Raw genomic sequence first — 23390 nt, 5'->3', positions numbered from 1 at the left:
TAGTTACTTATTGAACTCTTGGGAGAATAAAGGGGAGATAAACTGTAGTACTGAAACAGTGATAACCAGCATTACCCCAAGGCATATTTCTCTTTCAGGGAATATATACTGAAATACAGCATAGGAAATTCATGGAATAAAAAAATGCAGTCCTTATAAGGAGTCTGTTTTACACTGTAAGACTGAATCTATCAGTTGAATTTTACTAAATAGTATTTCCATTTAATTTTAAAAATAAAAATATTGTAGGTTACAATCTACATTATTATGACAATAAGGTATCTTTACAATATAAATGACCATAATTAACTTATGGACAACTTTTAGGTAAAAAATATAGTCTATAAAAATTGCTTTTATTGAGAATAATATTCAGTTTTACCACATGCCAGGGGTCTGTTATTCATTAAGGAGAACCTTGATTTTACATGTCTTCTGCCAAAGCAGTTATGCCAAGTACAGCTGTAGAAAAAGAGATTTTTTTCTTAGTGAAAGGCTATGGCCACACCTCTAAGGGCTATCCTTCACCAGCAGACTCACCTTTACAATGATTTTCATCCCAAGGGTATGCACAGTTTTGAATCCCATTACAGACTAAAGAATTATTGATGCACATGTTGCTATGGCAAAAGAAAGTGCTGCCCGTACAGGGAGCTGGAGAAAAAAAGAAAACTTTGTTGCTAAGAAGAGAAAGCATGCAGATGATAACATCCTGATTTATTTTGCATTTGCTCTTATAAAGTCAATATTCTATCTCAAAGGCTTTTCTGTGAATATACTCTGTACTACACAAACAATAAGACAAAGGCCCATATTCTCTGATGCTGACTCATGTAAACTTTTACCAAGGTCGGGCACCAAAAGATTGCTTTTAGTGTAATAACAATATGAATATATGGTCAGCCCTCATTATCGGTGGGGCATTGGTTCCAGGACCTGTGGCCAACACCAACATGTGCAGACGCTCAAGGCCCACAGGCGGCCCCTCTGCATCAATCGTGGAACGTGCACTACTGCAGTATTCACTACTGAAAAAAGTCATGGTAACTGGACCTGACCTGACAGTTCAAACTCCTGTTACTCAGGGCTCAATCTTACTGATTGAATAGTGAGTGGAAAGTACCCTTTTTTTCCTTTAATCATAGAGTTCTTTATAACTGCTCTCCACATTATTTAAAGCAATTAGAAAGCACTGCAAGCAATGATATTGTCAGCTTTTGTTTTGTAGAAATGCGAGTTATATTGAAAATCACAAATGTATTAAGCTTTATGGATTTTCAGTGGACAAGCATAACTGTTCCTGATGAGAATGCAAGTATCAGTTATTGACATGGGTTGCTAATGACATGCTTCAATTCTAAACTATATAAAATGGCTGAATTACATAAATAAAGGACAAAGTGTAATAACAATATGAATATATGGTCAGCCCTCATTATCGGTGGGGCATTGGTTCCAGGACCTGTGGCCAACACCAACATGTGCAGACGCTCAAGGCCCACAGGCGGCCCCTCTGCATCAATCGTGGAACGTGCACTACTGCAGTATTCACTACTGAAAAAAGTCATGGTAACTGGACCTGACCTGACAGTTCAAACTCCTGTTACTCAGGGCTCAACCGTATTTGATACAGGTCCTATGAAACTAGTACACAGAACATTTTTTTCAAAATGTAAAAGAAAATGTTAGTGAAGACATGGAGACACTGAACCATTGTGCTTTGCTGGTAGGAATGTAAAATAGTGCAGCTGCTGTGGTAAATAGTATGGCAAATGGTAAATAGTTCTCAAAAATTTATATAGATTACTATAAGCTCCAGCATTTCCATTTCTAGGTATATAGTCTTAAGAACTGAAGGCAGAGACTCAGATACTTGCTGTTCACTGCAGCAATATAATGCAGAGGAGCCAAAAGGTGAAAGCAACCCAAAAGTCTGTTGAAGGATGAATGGATGACCACAGACAAAATAAAAAAGCACTCCTTGGAATTAAAAAAAAAGTTTTTAAACAGTAGACATATAGAATATATGCCATTGAATTTCATATTTGGTACAATTCTTTAAAAATCCTTAATGGTCTCAAAGCTTATCACAAGGACAATAAATATTAGATACAGAAATAAGCTGTTAGATGGACAGAAAAGCCAATGAAGATGTAGCGTGGTATTTTAGTTAATTACAAAATTAGCAGGTGTACCCACTTCTGTTGTGACATATATGTCATAAAACTGTATCACACAAATGTGTATACTTTAAAATATAACAGATGTCCTAAAGAATATATAGTATTTTTACATTCTTCATTTCTAAAAACTGGAGTTTTCTGTTGTTTAATTATCATACCACAATTCTATTATATACTAGATCATATTACACATTGAGCTCTTATTTTATCTATTTTATCCAGTTCACAAGTGGGAATACAAGGAAGCTGTTTTCAAGACAAAGTGAGTTAAGTTATAAACAGCATTGTACTCTGATTTTCTGAGTCAAACTATTATTCGTTCTTATAGTTTATCAACAAAACATTATGTGACAGTACCTTGATGGCTCTTCACAGCTTCAAAAATGGCAAAAAGCCAGGTTTCCTGCTCAGTGTTTCTTACTGATTGAATAGTGAGTGGAAAGTACCCTTTTTTTCCTTTAATCATAGAGTTCTTTATAACTGCTCTCCACATTATTTAAAGCAATTAGAAAGCACTGCAAGCAATGATATTGTCAGCTTTTGTTTTGTAGAAATGCGAGTTATATTGAAAATCACAAATGTATTAAGCTTTATGGATTTTCAGTGGACAAGCATAACTGTTCCTGATGAGAATGCAAGTATCAGTTATTGACATGGGTTGCTAATGACATGCTTCAATTCTAAACTATATAAAATGGCTGAATTACATAAATAAAGGACAAAGAGAATAGCAAAAACACTGCCAGTTATGAACTGCTCTCTGCTTGCAGCCTGAGGACTTTCTCCTTTCCCCTGTACTCACTGCTGGGTCATGTGCAGGAGAGGGGAGGGGGCTGCCATTCTAGCTTCCCTCTACTTCTGATGAGATGTGGCAATGATGCTGAGAGATGGTTCTGTCCTCCAACTAAGCCTGCAGGGGACCTAGGGCAATATGTCACTGAAAATCACATTATGGATTTATTCTAACAAAAATATCTTCTGCTGCTTTCACAGTTTTAGTCCTGGAAATCACGTTCCTAAAGCCATTCCCTTCCTTAAAGAGTAAGGTATATATTAGAACTCAGTGCTTGGGAAGAAGTCAAACATATCCTGGTTGCTATTCTGTATTACGCATTTTGGCCAAGTTGTACTATTTTAGTCACATCTGCAGTCTACAGTCAATGAATAGATAGGAAGTGAACCTCTTATGCAGAATTAATGCATTTATATAAATCTCCTGGGAAATATATTCATGGATGGATTCATAGTAATTACAAACCATTAACAGTTTAGAGTTAATACAAGGAAATCAAACCTCAGGGAAATCAAACCAGTCAATTCTAAAAGAAATCAATCCTGAATATTCATTGAAAGGACTGATGCTGAAGCTCCAATACTTTGGCCATCTGATGTGAAGAGCTGATTCATTGGAAAAGACCTTTGATGCTGGGAAGGATAGAGGGCAGGAGGAAAAGCAGGCAACAGAGGATGAGATGGTTGGGTGGCATCACTGACTCAATGGACAAGAGTTTGAGCAAACTCCAGGAGATGGTGAAGGACAGGGAAGCCTGGTGTGCTGCAGTCCATGAGGTGGCAAAAGCTCAGATACAACTTAGCAACTAAACAAGTTGGAGAATAACAAAAGACAGTTAACAATGTGAATTAATGACAAGTATGTGAAAAGAATACTGAAGCTCTCAAATGTGCTTATCAAGTGGACATTTTAAAATGGAAACTTTTGTTTTATCAGGGTTCACAAAATTCTTTTCTTTTGATCACACATTTTTTTGGAGGGGTGTTTCTTTTTGTTCTTGGGTAATAAAGCTACCCGTGGGATATGGAGTTAAGCCCACTGTAGCCTTCAATTAGTCTGGACTTTAATGATTAGGATAAACACAGCACTTGAAGGAGGTGTGTCACCTGTTTACTTATTAGATCTGTATTAAAGAGAAATCATTAGTTTTACAGAGAAAACAACTAAAACACATTAGATTAGAACTTTACATATAAGATTCAGACAACTGCTACCCAAAATAAATATAATGTGAGTCAAGAATGAGAGCAAGTAGCCATCTTAGTCTTTAAAAAGAAACAGGTGGAATTAATTCTACTGACTGTTGTTTAGTCTTTAAGTCCTATCTGACTCTTTTGTGATTCCATGGACTATAGCCAGCCAGGCTCCTCTGTCCAGGTGATATCCTGGGCAAGAACACTGGAGTGGGTCGCCATTTCCTTCTCCAGGGAAATCTTCCTGAGCCAGGGATGCAACCTGTGGCTCCTGCATTAGCAGGTGTATTCTTTACCTCTGAGCCATCAGGGAAGCCACTGATAGTTTATTTAACCTAATGTATTTGTGCAGAAAGTTGATACAGCAGGACCAAGGCTGCTGCCTTTAGAAGGGTCTGTGTGCAAGGGTGGCCCTTAGCTGGCGTCTGGAAACTTGGCTTTCCTCCATTCCCTGACTGACAAGGGTAGTTCGTGGTGCCTAGTTTGTGTTAATATCATTTATGCCAAATATTAACAACTGCTTTCCTTCTGTGAGTCTAGACTTTTGGTATATTCAAGGCAGAGAGTGCCTATGTGAACAGTCCCCAGTAAAAACCTTGGGTGCTGAATCTCTAAAGTCGGCTTTTCTGGGCAGAAATATTGAACAGGTTACTGTATTTTTTGGTTGTTGGAGAAATGAACATGTTCAGTGTGCCCCTCCTGGGAGGGGTGAGCATAATCCCTGTGAAAGGATTTCTCCAAACTCAAAGGCAGTCTTTTCCCTTTCACTGTAATAATCTTAGCTGCTAAAATGAATATATGCTGGTCCTAGAAATCAGCTAACATATGGGTGGTGCTGTGGAAACCTGAAACAATATCCAAAATGCTATCATTTTAACATGTAATCAATATAAAACATTCTTAAGAACATATTTTACATTCTTATTTCACACCAAGTCTCTGAAATCTGGTATATATCTCTGTAACTGTAGCCCATTTCGGTGTAGGCTGGCTGCACTACAGGTGCTCACCGGCCACACGCGGCTGCTGGACCCTGTCCTGGGCAGCGTGGGCACAGAGGCTGGGAGTACAGGCACTGAGGAGAAAGTAAGAAGGCTAAAAGGTTTTCCTGCTAACTACATCCTTGTATCAAGTGCTGACTTGTAGTTACTTGAAACAATGAAATGACCTTTGTTGGACTGCTTTTTATTTTTCAAGCTTGAAAGTTTTCCAAATAAAACACTTTTTAGAAACAAACTGAGGTCGTATCTATAGGTCAAAAAGAAGCAACAGCACGGTCTACTTGCGGCAAACACCACCGCTGAACTCTTGACTCCCCACTGCTGGAAGAATTCACTACACTCAAAATAACTCACCATTTCCTCCTTTTATCTGTTCAATTTTCATTTTCCAAGTCAGTGAGGCCCCATGTTTTAAGTACCTCTGAGTCACTCTCTTGTGACTTTGCATCCTTGTGGAGTGTGTCTCCACAACTCTTCTTTCAACTCATTGTTACTTGTTTGATTCAGAACTTCCTGGTTTCCCACCTCAACCATGGAAGTAACCTCCCAAATACCCTTCATGCCCCAATAAAAGCATAGCTCTTTTTTTAGAATAACATCCTTCAAAACTCCCCAATGCCTTTAACATGAAGTCTAATTTCAGCCTTTAGCTTAAAGGTCTTCAAGCTCTAGCTTTAATCTACCATTCCTGGTTCATTTTTCTCTGTTCTCTCCCACTACTTCCTGTGGCCCAAATTAGCTCTGGTTCTATACCTTTTCCATTACAGCAACTCTGTTTGAAAAAAACAACCTCACTTAACATTTCTACCTTGTAAAAAATCAACCTACCCTCAAGGATAAACTCAAAGGACCTTTCTGCAAGGACTACTTGCCCATAAACAATATTGCCGAAGTAACCTGGCTATTTAATAAGAAAGCACTTTGTTTTCTGTCTTAAATGGTCTTTGTTGTAGTCAATTCTATATTTATTTTATTTGCATATATGTCACTTCACTTAAGTGACTGTAAGATCCTTTAGGACAGGGATTGTATCATCCATTTCTGTATCTTCATAGCAAACACTTCATATGGTAAAAGTTAAATAAATGAATGGAAGGCAGGTAGGAAGGCTGGTTGGCTAAATTAACTTCATAATCCAACTGACCATCTGGCAATTCAAAAAGATCTTAGAAGAGCTCAGCTATAATAAAGCCTGTATATGGTCACATACAACATGATTTTAACACAGAATCCAGGAGTACTAATATAATACCTTGAAATTATAACTAAAGGGTAAAATTATCAATTCCCACATTTCTCAAGAAAAATAACTGATAATATCTTACTAGGGTATTGAAATATGTATTAACTTTGAAGTTGCAGAAATCATATAGGTTACCATTATACCATATTCATCAGTCAGGATACAAAATATCTTTGTCCCATAAGGACAACAGATAAGATATGCCACTTATTTTAAAAAATATATATGTGAACATATACATGTAATTATATCCAGGAAGTTTGGGTGAATTTTCATATGCCAACTTTCTTCATTCAGGAGATGACTATGAGGAAAGCAACCTGTTAAACAGGCAAATCAGTCCTGCCTAAATGTACACGAAAGTTAAGGGCCATTCAAAACCAAGTCAAAAACATGATGGTGTGAAAGCAGTTTTCTGTCAAAGCTAATGCAATATGATCTGCACTTACAAGCAAAGTCAACAAAATAATTATTAGGAACTGCTGATAAGTCACTTCCCAAAACACAGAACCATTTTGCCTTGTGAGGATTAATTCATCTGAATTAACAAGAGTTCCCCTGGTGGCTCAGATGGTAAAGAGTCTACCTGCAGTTTAGGAGACCTGGCTTGGATTCAGAAAGATCCCTTGGAGAAGGGAATGGCAACCCACTCCAGTATTCTTGCCTGGTGCATTCCATGGATAGAGGAGCCTTGTGGGTTGGAGCCCATGGGGTCGCAAAGAGTTGGACATGACTGAGCAACTAAAACACACACACACACACATCAAGCTTTTAAGGGAAGAATTCTAAAATCTGTTCTCAAAGTTTCTCCACTTATAAGCTGCGTCTGTGTGTCTACACATGAACTACAACATCCTTTAACGTGAAAAAGCTCCCACATGCTCATAAAATAATAAAGACACCTTTAAAGACTTTAGCAATCAGAAAAAAGATAAAATCTCCTTTGTAATCAGAAGGAAGATGTCTAAAGAATATATTGTAATCACAAGGAAGATGTCTGAGGAATATATACACAGAAGGAAATGCAAATGTGTCACTACAAAAATCAACTAAGCACAAAAGACTGTAATGATGGAAATGAGGGATAACAAAGCTGTAAGGCATACAGAAATCAATAGCAAAATTGTAGAAGTCTTTCCTTAGTAGCTACTTTAAATGTAAATGGATTAAACGTTCCATTTAAAAGGCAGAGGTTAGCAGAAAAGGAACAAAAACAACCAAGATCCAACTATATGATGTTCTATAAGAGATTCACTTTAGATCCAGAGACACAATTAGGTCGAAAGGAAAAGAACAGAGAAAGATATTCCAGGCAAATAGACACCAAAGAGAGCTGGGATGGTGATATAAATACAGGTGCATATCAGAGATATTGCTGGTTTGGCCTCAGACTACCACAATGAAGCAATTATTCAAGGACTCACATGAATTTTTTGGTTTCCCAGTGCATATAAAAGTTACATTTATATTTTACTGTAGACTATTAAGTGCACAAGTACATCTAAAAAACTCAATGTACATACCTTAATTTAAAAACATCTTACTGCTAAAAAATGCTAACCATTATCTAAGCAAGTCTTTTAAAACAATAACATCAACAATCACTGATGACCATAAACAATAATAGTGAAAATGTTTGAAGTACTGTGAGAATTATCAAAGTGTGAAGTGAGCAACTGTTAGAAAAATGCTGCCAGTAGATTTTTCAGCACAGGGTTGCCATAGGGTTTACCCAGCGGCTCAGCAGGAATGAATCTGCCTGCAATGCCGGAGATGTGGGAGACACGGGTTTGATTTCTGGTCAGGAAGATCCCTTGAGGAGTAAATGGAAACCCATTCCAGTATTCTTGCCAGGAAAACACCATGGATAGAGGAGCCTGGTGGGCTATAGTCCAGGTTGCAAAGAGTCAGACGTGACTGAGTAACTGAACACATACAGGGTTGCCACAAACCTTCAATTTGTAAAAAAATGCAGTATCTGTTAAGATATGCCAGTATCAGACAAAAACAGACTTTAAGTCAAAACTGTTACAAATGACAAAGAAGGACACTGTACCTTGATAAAAGGGTCAATTCACCAAGAAGATATAATAATTATAAACGTATATGGACCAAAAACCAGAGCCCTAAAATATAAGAAGTAAACATTGTTAGAATTTAAGGGAGAATTAGACAGTTCTATGATAACAGTTGGAGACATCAATACTCTACTTTCAATAATGAATAAAACCATACAGAAGATGAATAAGGAGGGAATTCCCTGGTGGTCTAGTGGTTAGGGCTCTGCACTCTTCACTGCCAAGGGCCCAGGTTCAGTCTCCCGTTAGGGAACTAAGATCCCACAAGCTGTGAGGGCCACACCCTCAAAAGACCAATAAGGAAATAAAGGACTTGAACAGTACTATAAACCAGTTGAACCTAACAGACATAAAAACCCCACCTGACAACAGCAGAAGATATTTTTCTCAAGTGCACATGGAACATTCTCTAGGACAGACCATATGTTAGGCCACACAAAGTCTTAATTTTAAAAGATTGATATCATACAAAGTATCTTTTCCAATCACAGTGAAATGAAACAAGAAATTAGTAACAGAAGGAAAACTGGAAAATTTACAGATATGTGGAAATTACACTACATACTCTTAACCAACATTTCAAAGAAGATATCACAAGGGAAATTAGAAAATACCTTGAGACAAATGAAAATACAACATATGAAACTTATAGAAAGCAGTGAAAGCAGTGATAAGAAGGAAATTTAAAGCCATAATGCCTACATTTAAAAAAGGAGACAATAAAGGAGAAAGACTTCAAATCACAGAGAACCAGAAAAAGTAGAGCAAACTAGGTGTTCCTCATTTCCCAGGTCATTCCTGGAATCAAGGCTGCAATAGCTAATGTATGTGTTGGAGATGTAACCACAGCCACTGATGGGGAAAATACCAGCAATATATTGTACTTAGAAGCTCAGAACAAAATCAAGGGCTGCACAGACAACATGACTCTCACAGTAGCAACAGAACAGAAATATGGTCTCCTCTGGTGACATAGGAAGGGAAACATCACTCATACAAGATGAATTAGCCTCTGAACCCCAAGAGATCCTACACATAGGAAGCACCCCAAACCAGAGTTCTGCCCTTTACCACCTCACCTTCCTCCAGCTCTCCCCCAGGGTCGTCACAAACCAGTGCAACAACCCAGTTAGCGTCTACTCCTCTGAAAATATCTAAAACTTTAACAACACCTTGGAGTCAAAGAGCAGCCAGCAGGCAGATGAACGCAGAGCTTTAGACCATTCTCAGCTTCCAAGCAGACTTGTCTTTGGCAAAGAATCTGAAGTTTACAAGATGCTTCTGGAGAAACATGAGTTAAATGAGCCTCTGAGACAGCCCACTTCATTCCTGGTTTTGCAGGAAACCCTGAAGGCTGAGGAGAAAGGGGATCCCAACAAGCCCTCAGGACTCAGAAATGTTAAGGCTCCAGTCACCAAAGTGGCTACATTGACTAGAAACGCCCAGAAGCTGCTCATGTACGACAAACGTGGCACCGGCACTGTCAGTGTGTTTGTGAAGCTGCGGGACCGTCACCGCCACCCCGAGTGTTATGTGTGCACCAACTACGGCACCAATCTGAAACAGAAGGGTCATTTCTTTGTGGAGGATCAGATCTACTGTGGAAAGCACACCCAGGAGCAAGTCACTCCACCAGAGGGCTACGCTGTGATCACCGTGCTCCCCGAATGAGCCAGCAGTTCTGTACCCAATGCTGTTTTCCACACAGCCTCTGCTGCATCTTGTCCTCTGAAAGCTGTGGCCTCTCTCTTCCAAATTCTCACTTATGTTGGTTTTATCACTGATTATTAAATTTCACGTCCCCCTCTGTGCTACGTGACTCATGCTGGCTGTGTGACACCTGCTTTTACAATTAAAGGAAGATAGTCTTGTTCAGTGTCTCCTTGCCAGCATCACTGTCCTCCTTTCCCCTCCATTCATCTCTGCTGCAAATGGACATCAGCCAAATTTGAACCAAATTTAATGTCTGACAATGATTTTGATTTTACTCAATAAATTAACAGACTCCCCAAACTCAAGAGTTCCATGTCTTTGTCAGAAGGATTAAAATATAAAGATTAGAGAAAAATAAAATAGAGGGGGAAAAAACTGGAGAAAATAAAAAACACCAATCTTGGCCCTTTGAAAAGATCAACAAACTAGGCAGACTTTTAGATACAATGACTAAGGAAAAGATTAAAGACTCAAATTACTAAAATTAGAAATGCAAGTTGGGACATCAGTATAAATTTTACATATATAAAAAGGATTAGAAAAGAATACTAAGAACAGTTTGTATACCAAAAAAAGGCTAACTTAGATGAAACAGACAAATTCCTAGAAACACACAATCTACCAAAACTGACAAAAAGGAAAAAAGACCTCAAGAGATTTCTAAACAGCAAGGAGACTGAATCAGTAATCAAACATGTTTCAACAAAGTAAAGCCCTAGATGAGATGCCTTCTTTATCAAACACATAAGAAAAATTAACAACAATCCTCAAACTCTTCCAAAAAGTTGAAGAGGCGAGATCAATTCTTACTCATTTATTGGCCAGCATTACTTTGATATCAAAGCCAGACAAAGAAACAAGAAAACAAAACTACAGACCAATATCCCAACATCCCTTATGAATATCAATGCAAAAATCCTCAACAAAATACTAGCACTGAATTCAGCAACATTTTAATGTGAGGATCAAGTGGGATATAAGGATAGTTTAACATATAAAAATCAATTAATGTAATACACCCCAATAATAGAATGAAGGAGGAAAAACTCACATGATCAACTCATGTGAATCAGAAAAAGCATTTGACAAAATTCAACACCATTTCATGACTGAAAAAAACCTCAATAAAGAAGGAACACAAGACCACTTTTTCAATATGATAAAGGCTATATATGAAAACCCCACAGTTAGCATCATACTCAATGGTAAAGGTAGAAAGTTTTCCCCCTAAAATCAGGAACAAGACAAGAATGTCTGTTTTCACTTCTGTTTAATATATTGTACTAGCCAGAGCAATTAGGTAAGAAAAGGAAACAAAAGTACTCAAATTGGAAGGGAAACTATAAAGTTACCTCTGTTGGCAGATGACATGATCTTACAAATGGTAAACTTAAAATAAGGACCACAACACAGACATATATTCAGAGCAAATTAATTCAGCAAAATTGTAGGATACAAAAATCAACAAAAATTAGTCACATATCTATACACTAGAAAGGAACAAATGATGATGCAATCCACAGGTTCATTGTAATCCTATCTTAATTCCACAAGTATTTTTTGCAGAATAGAAAAACTTATTGTAAGATTCATGGAATCTCAAGGGACCCTGAATAGTTAAAACAAAGTTGAAAAAGAACAGAGTTGGAAGATTCTTCTTAAGTTCAAAACTTAGTACAAAGCTACAGTAATCAAAGTAATTGGCATTAGGATAGACAAATAGATCAATGGAATAAAGAGCCTCTAAATAAACTGTCACATGTATTAATATATGGTCAACTGATTTTTTGACAAGGGTTATAAGACGATTAAAAGGGGAAAGGACAGTCTTTTCAAGAAATGGTTCTGGAAAGCTGTATATTCACATGCAAAAGAATGAAGCTGAAGAAATTAATTTGAAATGAATCAAAGACCTAAATGTAAGAGTGAAAACTATAAAATTTTTAAAAGAAAACATGGAGACAGTCAGTTTAATGATGGTTCAAGTGCTCCCTCTGTCTCTTCCTTCAGTCTACAACCAGTAAAACATCCATAACTCAACTCTGCCCAGCAGACCAGGATGTTGGAGAATTGTACATGTCTATACCTAAAGGTGGGTACAATGGAACACCAACAGGAGGTGGAATCCAGGCAGTGGCAGAATCACTGCCGGCACCACTTTGCTGCTACGGCGGAGCCAGCAACCCCAGAGAAGCTGGTGGCAGCAGGGGAGGTGGTCCACGTACCACCAGCCTTTTGGCTGCAGTGGCACTCACAGCCACAGGGAACCAAGGGCATGGGGGTCTGCTACCCCATTCCTCTTGCCCGCAGTGGTGTTGCCTGGAAACCAGACAATCCTGGTCACAGCAGAGACACCTGCACTCCAGCTCCCCTTCTCCCCTCCCCGTACTCCCACAGTAAAAAAGCCTGCAACTCGGTAGATCCCAAACGTGGTGAAGTGCCTGTGATCCTTGTGCCCCGAGCGTCAATGCCAGCAGCATCAAGGCACCAAAGACCACCGAGGCACAATGACAACAAAGAAAATGACAAGGAAAGTGCCAACTCTCAAATACAACCAGAGGCAGCTCAGGTAGAGAAACCAAAATTTGTGCTATAGCGCCACCTACTGAAAAACCAGAGAAAGGCCTCTGATTTCCAACCTGTAGAATTCTTAGAATCAAGTAGGGTGGGCTGGGGGAAGCTTTACTGAAAAAGAAAGATGTTTGGTACTTCAAATGTGCCAGAAGGGGAACAACTCGTCAAGCACAATGAAGAACCATGGTAACATGGTATCACAAAAAGAAAATGAAAGGTCTCCAGAAACCAAACTCTGCCTCAGAACAATGAGATTTGATAGACTGTTCAAATGAACTGTCAGACAGAAACTCAACCAGCTACAAGAAAACTCAGAAAGGCAGTTCAATGTGTTCAGGAATAAACTTAATGAACAGAAGTAATACTTTATAAAAGTGACTGAAACTCTAGAAAAGAAATTCTGGAGCTGAAGAACTTAACAAATGAGATGAAGAAAGTACTGGAAAGACAGCAGGCCACATGGAAGCTCGAAGATAGAAATCTAGAAATGATACAGGTAGAAAAGGAGGGAACTAAGACTAAAAAAATGAGGAAATTGTATGAGAACTAAGTCTACTAGGAAGGGCAACATTAGGATAATGGGTATACCAGAAGGAGAACAGAGGGAGAAAAGAACAGACAGTTTATTTCAAGAAATAATATCTGAGAACTTCCCCAAACTGGGGAAGGAACTGGATATATAATTTCATGAAACTAAGAGAACATTTAATTACCTCATGCAGAAAGACCTTTTCCAAGACACATTGTATTAAAACTATTGAAACTCAGTGGCAGAGAAAGAATTTTACAGGCAGCCAGCAGTGATGGTGGGTGGGAAAGATGTTAACTTACAAAGTAAGCTATCAGCAGGCTTCTCAGAATAAACTCCACAGGTCAGGAGGGAGTGGCATATCCTACACATGATACTGAAAGATAAAAACTGCCAAACATATTCTTTTCAGCAAAATTATCACTCAAATATGAAGAATAAAAGCTTTCCCCCAAACTACACCCAAGAGAGTTCATCAACACTATAACTGCCTTACAAAAAAACGAGGAAATGACCTCTTCTACCTGAAATGAGAAGGAAAAAGTATACAAAACTTTGAGTAGGGTGACAGGGAAAACTGAAACTCTAACATCAGAATATTAAACTTATCATAGAAAAAAGGTTAAAGGGAAAAAATTTATAAAAATAATTTATAGCTGCTTCAATTTGGTAACAAACTCGTAACAAGAAATAATTGAGAAATTTGGACACCTAAAACATAAAAGGGGAGAAGGAAAAGGTCAGAACTCATATAGGCAAGTAAAAACAAGATGCTGTCAACAGAAAAAAAGGATATTTTAACTATGAGATATTTTATACAAACTTTACAGTAACAACAAAACATAAAAAGACGAAACTGAAAAAATATCCCAGAAAAGCTCCAAACAGAAACATAAAGAAAAAAACCACAATGGGCATACAGAACAACCAGAAACAAAAAATGAAAATGAAATGGCAGTACTATATTTTCATTTATCAATATTCATGCTAAATGTAAATGGACTGAATAAACCAATCAAAAGTCACAGAGTGGCTGGGTGAACTAAAATGCAAGACCCAGCTATGTGTTGCCTCCAGGAGACTCACTTCGGCTCTGAAGACAAGTAGGCTTAAAGTGAAGGGATGGAAGATGATGCTCCAAGCAAATGGTAGCCATCAAAAGCAGTAGCCAAACTCACGTCAGAAAAAACAGGCTTCAAGCCAAAAAAGGTAACAAGAGACAAATATGGATATCATATAATGATAAAGGGGACAATTCATCAAGAAGACATAATAAGAGTTATTCGTATATATGCACTTAACATAGACGCATTAAACCAGAAGGACTGGATAGATTTGTACAGAACATTCTATCCAAATGGAGAATACACTTTCGTCTCAAGTGCACATGAAGTATTGTCAAGAACAGACCATATGCTGGGACACAAAACAAACGTCAATAAAGTTAAGAATGGCATTATATCAAGTATCTTTTCTGAGCACAAAAGTGTGAGATGAGATATCAACTACAAGAAGAAAGCTGAGAAAATCTACAAATATGTGAAGGCTAAACAAATGCTACAGTGTAAGAATTAGATCACATACAAAAAATTAAAATACGTGAAGACAAATGAAAATATGACATACCAAATTTATGGGGATGCAGCCAAAGCAATACTGAAAGGGAAAGTTACAGTTATACAGGCCAACCCTGAGAAACACGGAAAGTCTCAAGTCTAACCTTATGTCTAAAGGAATTGTAAAAAGAAGAATGAACGAAGTCCAAAGTCAGTAGAAACCAAGAAGTAATAAAAACCAAAGCAGAAATATGTGAAATAGAGACTAAAAAGACAACAGGAAAGATAGATGAAATTAAGAGATGCGCCTTTGAAAAGAGAAACAAAACTGACAAAACTTTTGCTAGTCTAAGAAAAAAAGAGAGAAGGATCTGATAAATCAAAGAGGAGAAATAACAAGGATACCACAGAAATATAAAGGGTGACAAGAGAATATTATGAACAACTATATGACTACAAATCGGACAACCTAGAATGGAAAAATTCTTAGAATCATCCAACCTTCCAAGACTGAACCATGAAGAAACAGAAAATTTTAATAGACTGATCACTAGTAAAGAGGTCAAAATAATAAAAAATTCCCCCCCAAAACAAAATTCCAGGACCAGATGGCTTTATATGTGAATTCTACCAATCATTCAAGATTTAATACCTATCTTTCTCAATCTCTTCCAACAAACTGAAAAAGAGAGAATACTTCCTACTCATCCCATTAGGCCACCATTACACTGACAGAAAAACCAGGGAAGATGCTTCAAAGAAAATTATAGGCCAGTATCTCTGATGAACACAGATGCAAAAGTTCTCAATAAAATGTTAGCAAACTATACAACAACACATGAAAAAGATCATACAACATGATCAAGTGGGATTTACCCTAGGGATGCAAGGGTGTTTAAACATCCATGAACTAATCAATAAGATACACCCCATGAACAAAATGAAGGATAAAAACCATGATTGTCTCAATAAATGAAGAAGCATCTGACAAGATTTAATATTCATTTATGATAAAAAACTCTTAATTGGTATAGGAGGAATGTGCCAAAAATATAATAAAGGCCATATATGGCAAACCTATATCTAATGCAATACTCAGTGATGAAAACTTTAAGCTATTCCTTTAAGATCAGGAACAAGACAAGAATGCCCAATCTTGCCACTCTTATTCAACACAGTATTGGGAGTCCTAACCAGAGAAATAATGCAAGAAAAAGAAATAAAAGGTACCTGAATTGGAAAACAAGAGGTAAAACTAACTACTTGTGGATGACAAGATTTTATACACAGAATACTCTAAAAAATTCACCAAAAAACTTTTGGAAATAATAAAAAGAATATAGTAGTTTCAGGGTATAAGATCAATATAAAAAATATGGTGCATTTCTATATACTAACAATGAACTAACAAAAAAGCAGTTAAGAGAATCCCATTTACAATCACAACAGAAAGAATACAACACTTAAGTATAAACTTACCCAGGAGGTATGAGACCCGTACACTGAAAACTGTAAGATTATTGTTGAAAGAAACTAAAGACAGAAATTAATGGAAATATACTTTGTGCTCATGGACTGAAGAATTAACGTTATTAAAATGTCCAAATTACCGAAAGCAAACTATAGATTCAATGCAATTCCTATCATAATTCCAAGGACATTTTCTCAGAAACAGAACAAAAAACTGTAAAATTTATACAGAAACATAAAAAACCCCAAATAGTCAAAGCAATCCTGAGAAAAATGGACAAAACTGGAGGTATCACACTCCCTGATTTCAAATTATATTACTAAGCTACAGTATTCAAAATAGCATGTTACTGGCAGAAAACAGACACAGAGACTAATGGAAAAGAACTGAGAGCCCAGAAATAAACCCACATGTATATGAACAACTAATTTAAAACAAAGAAGCAAAGAACATATAATGAGACAGAAGAGTCTTTTCAATAACTGGCACAAGGAAAACTGGACAGCCACATGAGAAAGAATGAAACCAGATCACTACCGTGCACCACACACAAGTCAGCTCCAAACAGATGAGATACTAGAATGTAAGACCTGAAACCAGAAACTCCTTGATGAAAACAAGCAGTACACTCTTTGCTCTTGGTCTTTGCAAACACTTTTCTGAATATGTCTCCTCAGGCAAAGGAATTAAAAGCAAAAATAAAACGTGAGACTACATCAAACTAAGAAGCTTTTGTACAGGAAAGGAAGCCATCAACAAATGAAAATGCAACCTAGTGAATAGCAGAAAATATCTGCAAATCATATATCCAATATAGGATTAATATATAAAATAATAGAAATAACACATACAACTCAACAACCAAAAAACAGAGAACTAGATTTAAAAAATGGGCAGAGGTATTCAATAGACATTGTTCCAAAGAAGACATACAAATGGCCAACAGGCACATGAAAAAATGCTTAACACTTCACTAATTATTAGGGAAATGCAAATCCAAACAATCATGAGATACCACCTCACACCAGTCAGAAGGACTATTATCAAAAAGGTAAGAGATGACAAGTGCTAGAGAGGATGTGAAGAAAAGGAACCTTCATACAGTTTTGGTGGAAATGAAAGTTGTTGCAGACATTATGGAAAGCAGTATGGAGACTCTTCAAAAAATTAAGGACCACCCTCTGTTATATCTTCTTCTGCCGGCTATCTCTGTTGACCAGAACTTCCACATGATCCAGCTATTCCACTTCTGGGTATTTATCCAAAGAATAAGAAAATGCTAATTTAAAAAGATTTATGCCCCTGTGCTCATCTCAGCATTATTTACAATAGCCAAGATATCCAAAGAACCAAAGCCCCACTGGTGGATGAATGGATAAACATGTGGTCTATATGTATATATAAAATGCACTAGTACTCAATTGTAAGAAAAGATGAAATCTTGTCATTTGCAACAACATGGATAGACCCAAAGGGTATTACACTAAATGACATAAATCAGATGGAAAAAGACAAACACCACAGGATTTCACTCATATGTGGATTATTTAAAAAAAAAAAAAACAAAGAGCAGACCAAACCAAACATACAGTTACAGAAAGAAGAGCAGTGGTTATGGTGGGTGGGGAGGATAACTGGGTAAAAGAGGCCGACTGTACAGTGACAGGCGCAAAATAAACTTTTGGTGGTGACGATGCTGCAGTGTATACAAAAATAAAAATATAACACTGTATACACAAGATATATAATACTAGAAATTAATAAAAACTTGCTAGCGAATATTTTTAAAAATAGAGGAAAAGCTTCATAATGCTGTCTTTGGCAATGATTTCTTGATTATGACACCAAAAGCATAGACAAAAAGGAAAAAATAGACAAACTGGATAACATTAAATTTTTGTTTTCTCAAAGTACACTATCAGGACAGTGAAAAGATAATGCACAGAATGGGAAAAAAATGCTTGTAATCATATACCTGATGAGCGATTAATATCCAGGATATATAAAGAACTTCTACAACTTAACAAAAAACCAAGAACCTACCTGGTGGCTCAAATGGTTAAGAAACTGCCTGCAATACAGGAAACTTGGGTTTTATCCCTAGGTTGGGAAAATCTCCTGGAGAAGGGAATAGCTACCCACTCCAGTCCTCTTGCCTGGAGAATTCCATGAACAGAGGAGCCTGGTGGGCTACAGTCCATGGGTTCACAAAGAGTCAGGCATGAACTGAGTGGTTAACACTTTCACTTTCAAGTTAGAGAATGAGTAAAGGACTAAATACAAGCATGCCACACTTGCAGACCACTGCAATAAAGCAAGTATTGTAGCAAACCGAGTCATACAAAGTTTCTGGTTTCCCATTGCATATAAAAGGTATGCTTACACTATGCTGTAATGCATTAAGTACATAATACTATTATGTCTAAGAAAATAATGCACATACCTTAATTAAAAAAGATTTTACTGCTAAAAAATGCTAACTGCTATCTGAGCTTTCAGGAAGTCATAATTTTTTTGCGATAATAACATCAAAGATCACTGATCACAGATCACCATAATACATACAATAATGAAAAAGTTTGTAATGTGAGAATTACTAAAATGTAACACAGAAACATGAAGTGAGCAAATGTTGAAAAACTGGTGCTGACCAACTTGCTCAAGGCAGAGGAGCCACAAGACTTCAACGTGCAAAAACAAATGCAGTGTCTGTGAAGTGTAATAAAATGAGGTATGTACTGAAGAAGGTATACAAGTGGCCAAGAAGCATGAAAAGATACTCAACATCAGTCATCATTAGGGAAAATACAAATTGGAATCACAAATGAAAAAAATCACACTTCATATGGCCATTAGGATGGCTACTGTTAAAAAAAAAAAGGTTTTGGTGAGGATGGGGACTAACCCTATCGCATTGCTGGAGGGAATGTAAAATGGAACAGCTGCTGTGAAAACAGCTGCTGCTGCTAAGTCACTTCAGTCATGTCCGACTCTGTGCGACCCCATAGACAGCAGCCCACCAGGCTCCGCCGTCCCTGGGATTCTCTAGGCAAGAACACTGGAGTGGGTTGCCATTTCCTTCTCCAATGCATGAAAGTGAAAGGTGAAAGTGAAGTTGCTCAGTCGTGTCTGACTCTTTGCGACCCCATGGACTGCAGCCTACCAGGCTCCTCCATCCATGGGATTTTCCAAGCAAGAGTACTGGGGTGGGATGCCATTAATATTCTGATGTTAAATTTTAATATTCTATATAGAATATCCATATTTAGTTAGGGAGTTTGGAATCAACATGTACACAATGCTGTATTTACAGGATAACCAACAAGGACCTACTGTCCAGCACAAGGAACTCTGCTCCAGGTTACGTGGCAGTCTAGATGGGAGGGAAGTTTGGGGGAGAATGGAAACATGTACATGTATGGCTGAATTCTTTTGCTGTCTACCTGAAACTATTACAACATTGTTAACTGGTTATACTCCAGTGAAAAATAAAAAACTTAAAAATAAACACTATTTATATGATCCAGCAATTCCACTTCTAGGTATACTATATACCTAGAAGCAAAAACTGAATACCTATATGCAAAAACTGAAATCAGAGATTCAAAGAGATAACTCTATGCCAGTATCCATAGTGGCTTTATTCATAACAGCCAAAAGCAGAAACAACTCAAGTGTTCATCAATAGATGAAACGATAAACAAAAATGTATATGTAAGACGGAAAATTATTCAGCCTTAAAAAGGACTGGAATTCTTAGAAACATACTAAGTATAATGAATCAGACACAAAAGGACAAATATTCCATTTATATGAGGTATCTAGAATAGGGAAATTCATGGAAACAGAAAGTAAGATAGAGGTTACCTGGGGTTGGGGGAATAGGGAATGAAGTTATTATTTAATGGGTACAGAGTTTTAATTTGGGATGTTACGTAAGTTCTGCAAGTGGATAGTGGTGATGGTTGTATGATGTTGTGAATGTGCTTAATGCCACTGAACTGTACACTTAAAAACGGCTTAGGGTATATTTTACCATAATTTAAAAATGTATAGAACCATTCTAGAAGGGTATTTGGTAAAACCCAACAGTGGCCACAGGACTGGAAAAGGTCAGTTTTCATTCCAATTCCAAAGAAGGGCAGGGCTAAAGAATGTTCAAACTACCTGACAATTGTACTCACATCCCATGCTAGTAAGGTTATGCTCAAAATCCTTCAAGCTAGGCTTCACTAGTACTTGAATCGAGAACCTCCTGATGTACAAGCTGGATTTAGAAAAGGCAGAGGAACCAGAGACCAAACTGTCAACATTCACTGCATCATAAAGAAAGCAAGGGAATTCTAGAAAAACATCTACTTCTATTTCATTGACTATGCCAAAGCCTTTGCCAGTGTGGATCACAAACTGTGGAAAATTCTTTAAGAGATAGGAATACCAGACCATCTATCCTGTCTCCTGAGAAACCTGTATGAGGGTCAGGAAGCAACAGTTAGAACTGGACATGGAACAACAGACTGGTTCCAAATTGGGAAAGGAGTACACTGAGGCTGTATATTGTCACCCTGCTTATTTAACTTATATGCAGAGTACATCATGCAAAATGCCAGGCTGGATGAGTAGCAAGCTAGAATCAAGATTACTGGGAGAAATACCAACAACTTCAGATTAGCACCACTCAAATGGCAGAAAGCAAAGAGGAATTAAAGAGCCTCTTGATGAAGGTGAAGGAGGAGAGTGAAAAATCTGGCTGAAAACTCAACATTAAAAAACTAAGATCATGGCATCCAGTCCCATTACTTCATGGCAAATAGAAGGGAAAAAGTGGAAGCGGTGACAGATTTTCTGTTCTTGGGCTCCAAAATCACTGCAGATGGTCACTGCAGTCATGAAATTAGAAGACGCTTGCTTCTTGGCTATAACAAACCTAGATAGCGTATTAAAAAGCAAAGACACCACTTTGCTGACAAAGCCAACAAGCCACGGTCTTTCCAGTAGTCATGTATAGATGTGAGAGCTGGACCATAAAGTAGGCTGAGTACTGAAGAATTGATGCTGAATCTCCTGCATTGCAGGCGAATTCTTTATTGTCTGAGCCACCAGGGAAGCCCAATGTATATTCTAGAATTGAAAAAATAAATATACCGTAGATAATCAGAGTCAGATTTCTCACTGGAAGAGAAGGAAAGGGTGTTTTGGAAACATGGTTGATTCTAAGGCTCAAAAGAGAAAACAAACGTTGAGCCTGGTTCATTCTTACCTTCTGTATCAGAAAAGGAAGCGATTAAAAAATAACAGGCTTACCCAAAGAGTACAGGATGCAAACTGAAGGAGCTCCCAATAGCCAAAGCTGGGATGTTTAGCACCAAAGTAAATGCTACTGTAGAATTTTATATATATATATATAATAGAGTAAAATAAATATCCATGAGCTCATAGTGACACAAATAGAATAAATAAATGTGGGGGAAAGAATAGCTCTTCCTCACAAAATTGTAATTAACAAATGTAGAAAGAATTTGCAAACAGAAAACCACCTTGAAGTAAATACTATAGTAGTAGTTGTTACAGGCAGAAACCATTAATGGATGCTAATATTAGTGAGAAAAAGGGTATTTGCATACTCTCAGAGTTATTAATTTGAAAAGAAAAACTGTTAAGTTTATAGTGTACAAATGTGGCAGATGATCCAAGTTAGTGTGAGGCAAACCCACATTATGTACTGAGAAAGGTGGAATGTGATTTCTATTTTATTCTTGACAGACACGCATAACCTCAGTTCACAGAGAGAAAACATCAGAGAAACCTAAACCGATGGACATTCTACTAAGTAGCTAGCCAGTGCTCTTCAACTGCATTCAGGTCATTAGACACTGAGAAAGTGCCACAAACAGAGCAAACTAAAGGAGACATGACAAAAGCAATGTGCGATTCTGGATCAGAAAAGGACATTAATGAGAAAATTAGTGGGTTTTGAGTAAGGTCTATATACTGGTTAATAATACTGCATCAGTGTTAACATTCAGCTTTACTATGGTATTGTAAGACGTTAACATTAGGGGAATCTGAGTGTAGGGCACAGGAGAACTTTACTATTTTACAACTTTTTATAAGCTTAAAATTACTTTAAAAAATTTAAAAAAGAAAACAGTCTATCTAAATCTTTGGGGAGCATGGTTTGGTGGATTCACAATTATTTACCAAGATGAATTCATACTACTGATAATTATTTTTAATTTTGAAAATCCTGAGAGAAGTCTCCACTTTTTGCAGTCCCTACTATATATCTTTCTAACTGGTAGTGTTGCAATTTATGCATTACTATGCTTTTTTTCACCCATGACAGTCAATTCTTTAAGAATACACACTAAGACCTACTTACTTCTACATTCTGTGACTAGCAGTCTTTGTGAAAAGGAAATGCTCAATAACTATATTTTGAGTAAATGAGTATATAAAAACATCTCACTGCTATAGAAAGTATTTACTTACGCTCCACAAAGGAAGTAAAGAGCATTCTGAACCTGCTTAGCCGACTACCTTCATCTGCCCACATGCGTATCACCCCAACTCCCGTCTTAAGCATTACATCGTTGGCCACAGTGCTGCAAAACTTGGCCTTCAGATTTTCAATAGAACTGCTTCCATCGTAGACGGCAACGAAGTTTCTCTTGCATTCATTTGAGTGCTCCATTTGATAATCTAGGAACCTCAAATAAATCTGTAACATTAAAACAAAGAAAAACAGTGCTTTTAAAAAGACATTCATTTTAATTTTCTAGTTCTATTATCCAATCAATATGTAACATGGACTGAACTGAATTATAACAGCTGACAGAAAAAACAATAGATAAAAGGCTGACGCCTAAGAAGGTAAAAGAACTAAGACTAATGTTCTGTTTCTTTGGTTGTCTTAACAACGGAACCAAGCGTTATGGAACCTAAAGCTTGCAAACGTTTTGTCTATAAAGAGAAATTTTTTGCTTCACGAGGCATGACTATCGTACATATTTTCCTTATTATAAAAACAATCTTACGGTACTGACAAACTGGGAA

At 37.2% G+C, this 23390-nt stretch overlaps 1 protein-coding gene and 1 pseudogene across 3 annotated transcripts in view; one reads left to right on the top strand and one right to left on the bottom strand.

Annotated features, from left to right (window-relative positions):
- Positions 1–23390, bottom strand: part of NETO2 (neuropilin and tolloid like 2) — a 68630-nt gene that overhangs the window by 5583 nt on the left and 39657 nt on the right. For both annotated transcript variants that reach the window (XM_027513695.1, XM_027513697.1), the window contains exons 7-8: positions 22827–23055; positions 541–654 (exon numbers count right to left, since the gene is read on the bottom strand). In XM_027513695.1, coding sequence (XP_027369496.1) covers positions 541–654; positions 22827–23055 — 343 coding nt within the window. The remainder of the gene's footprint in view (positions 1–540; positions 655–22826; positions 23056–23390) is intronic.
- LOC113875377 lies at positions 8546–10504 on the top strand (annotated as a pseudogene). The gene has a single exon (XR_003506229.1). The product of XR_003506229.1 is annotated as a PDZ and LIM domain protein 1 pseudogene (transcript).

This window comes from Bos indicus x Bos taurus, chromosome 18 (genome assembly GCF_003369695.1).
Source record: "Bos indicus x Bos taurus breed Angus x Brahman F1 hybrid chromosome 18, Bos_hybrid_MaternalHap_v2.0, whole genome shotgun sequence".
In the NCBI taxonomy this organism is placed as follows: Eukaryota; Metazoa; Chordata; class Mammalia; order Artiodactyla; family Bovidae; genus Bos; species Bos indicus x Bos taurus.
This window is presented reverse-complemented; position numbering and strand designations above follow the sequence as displayed.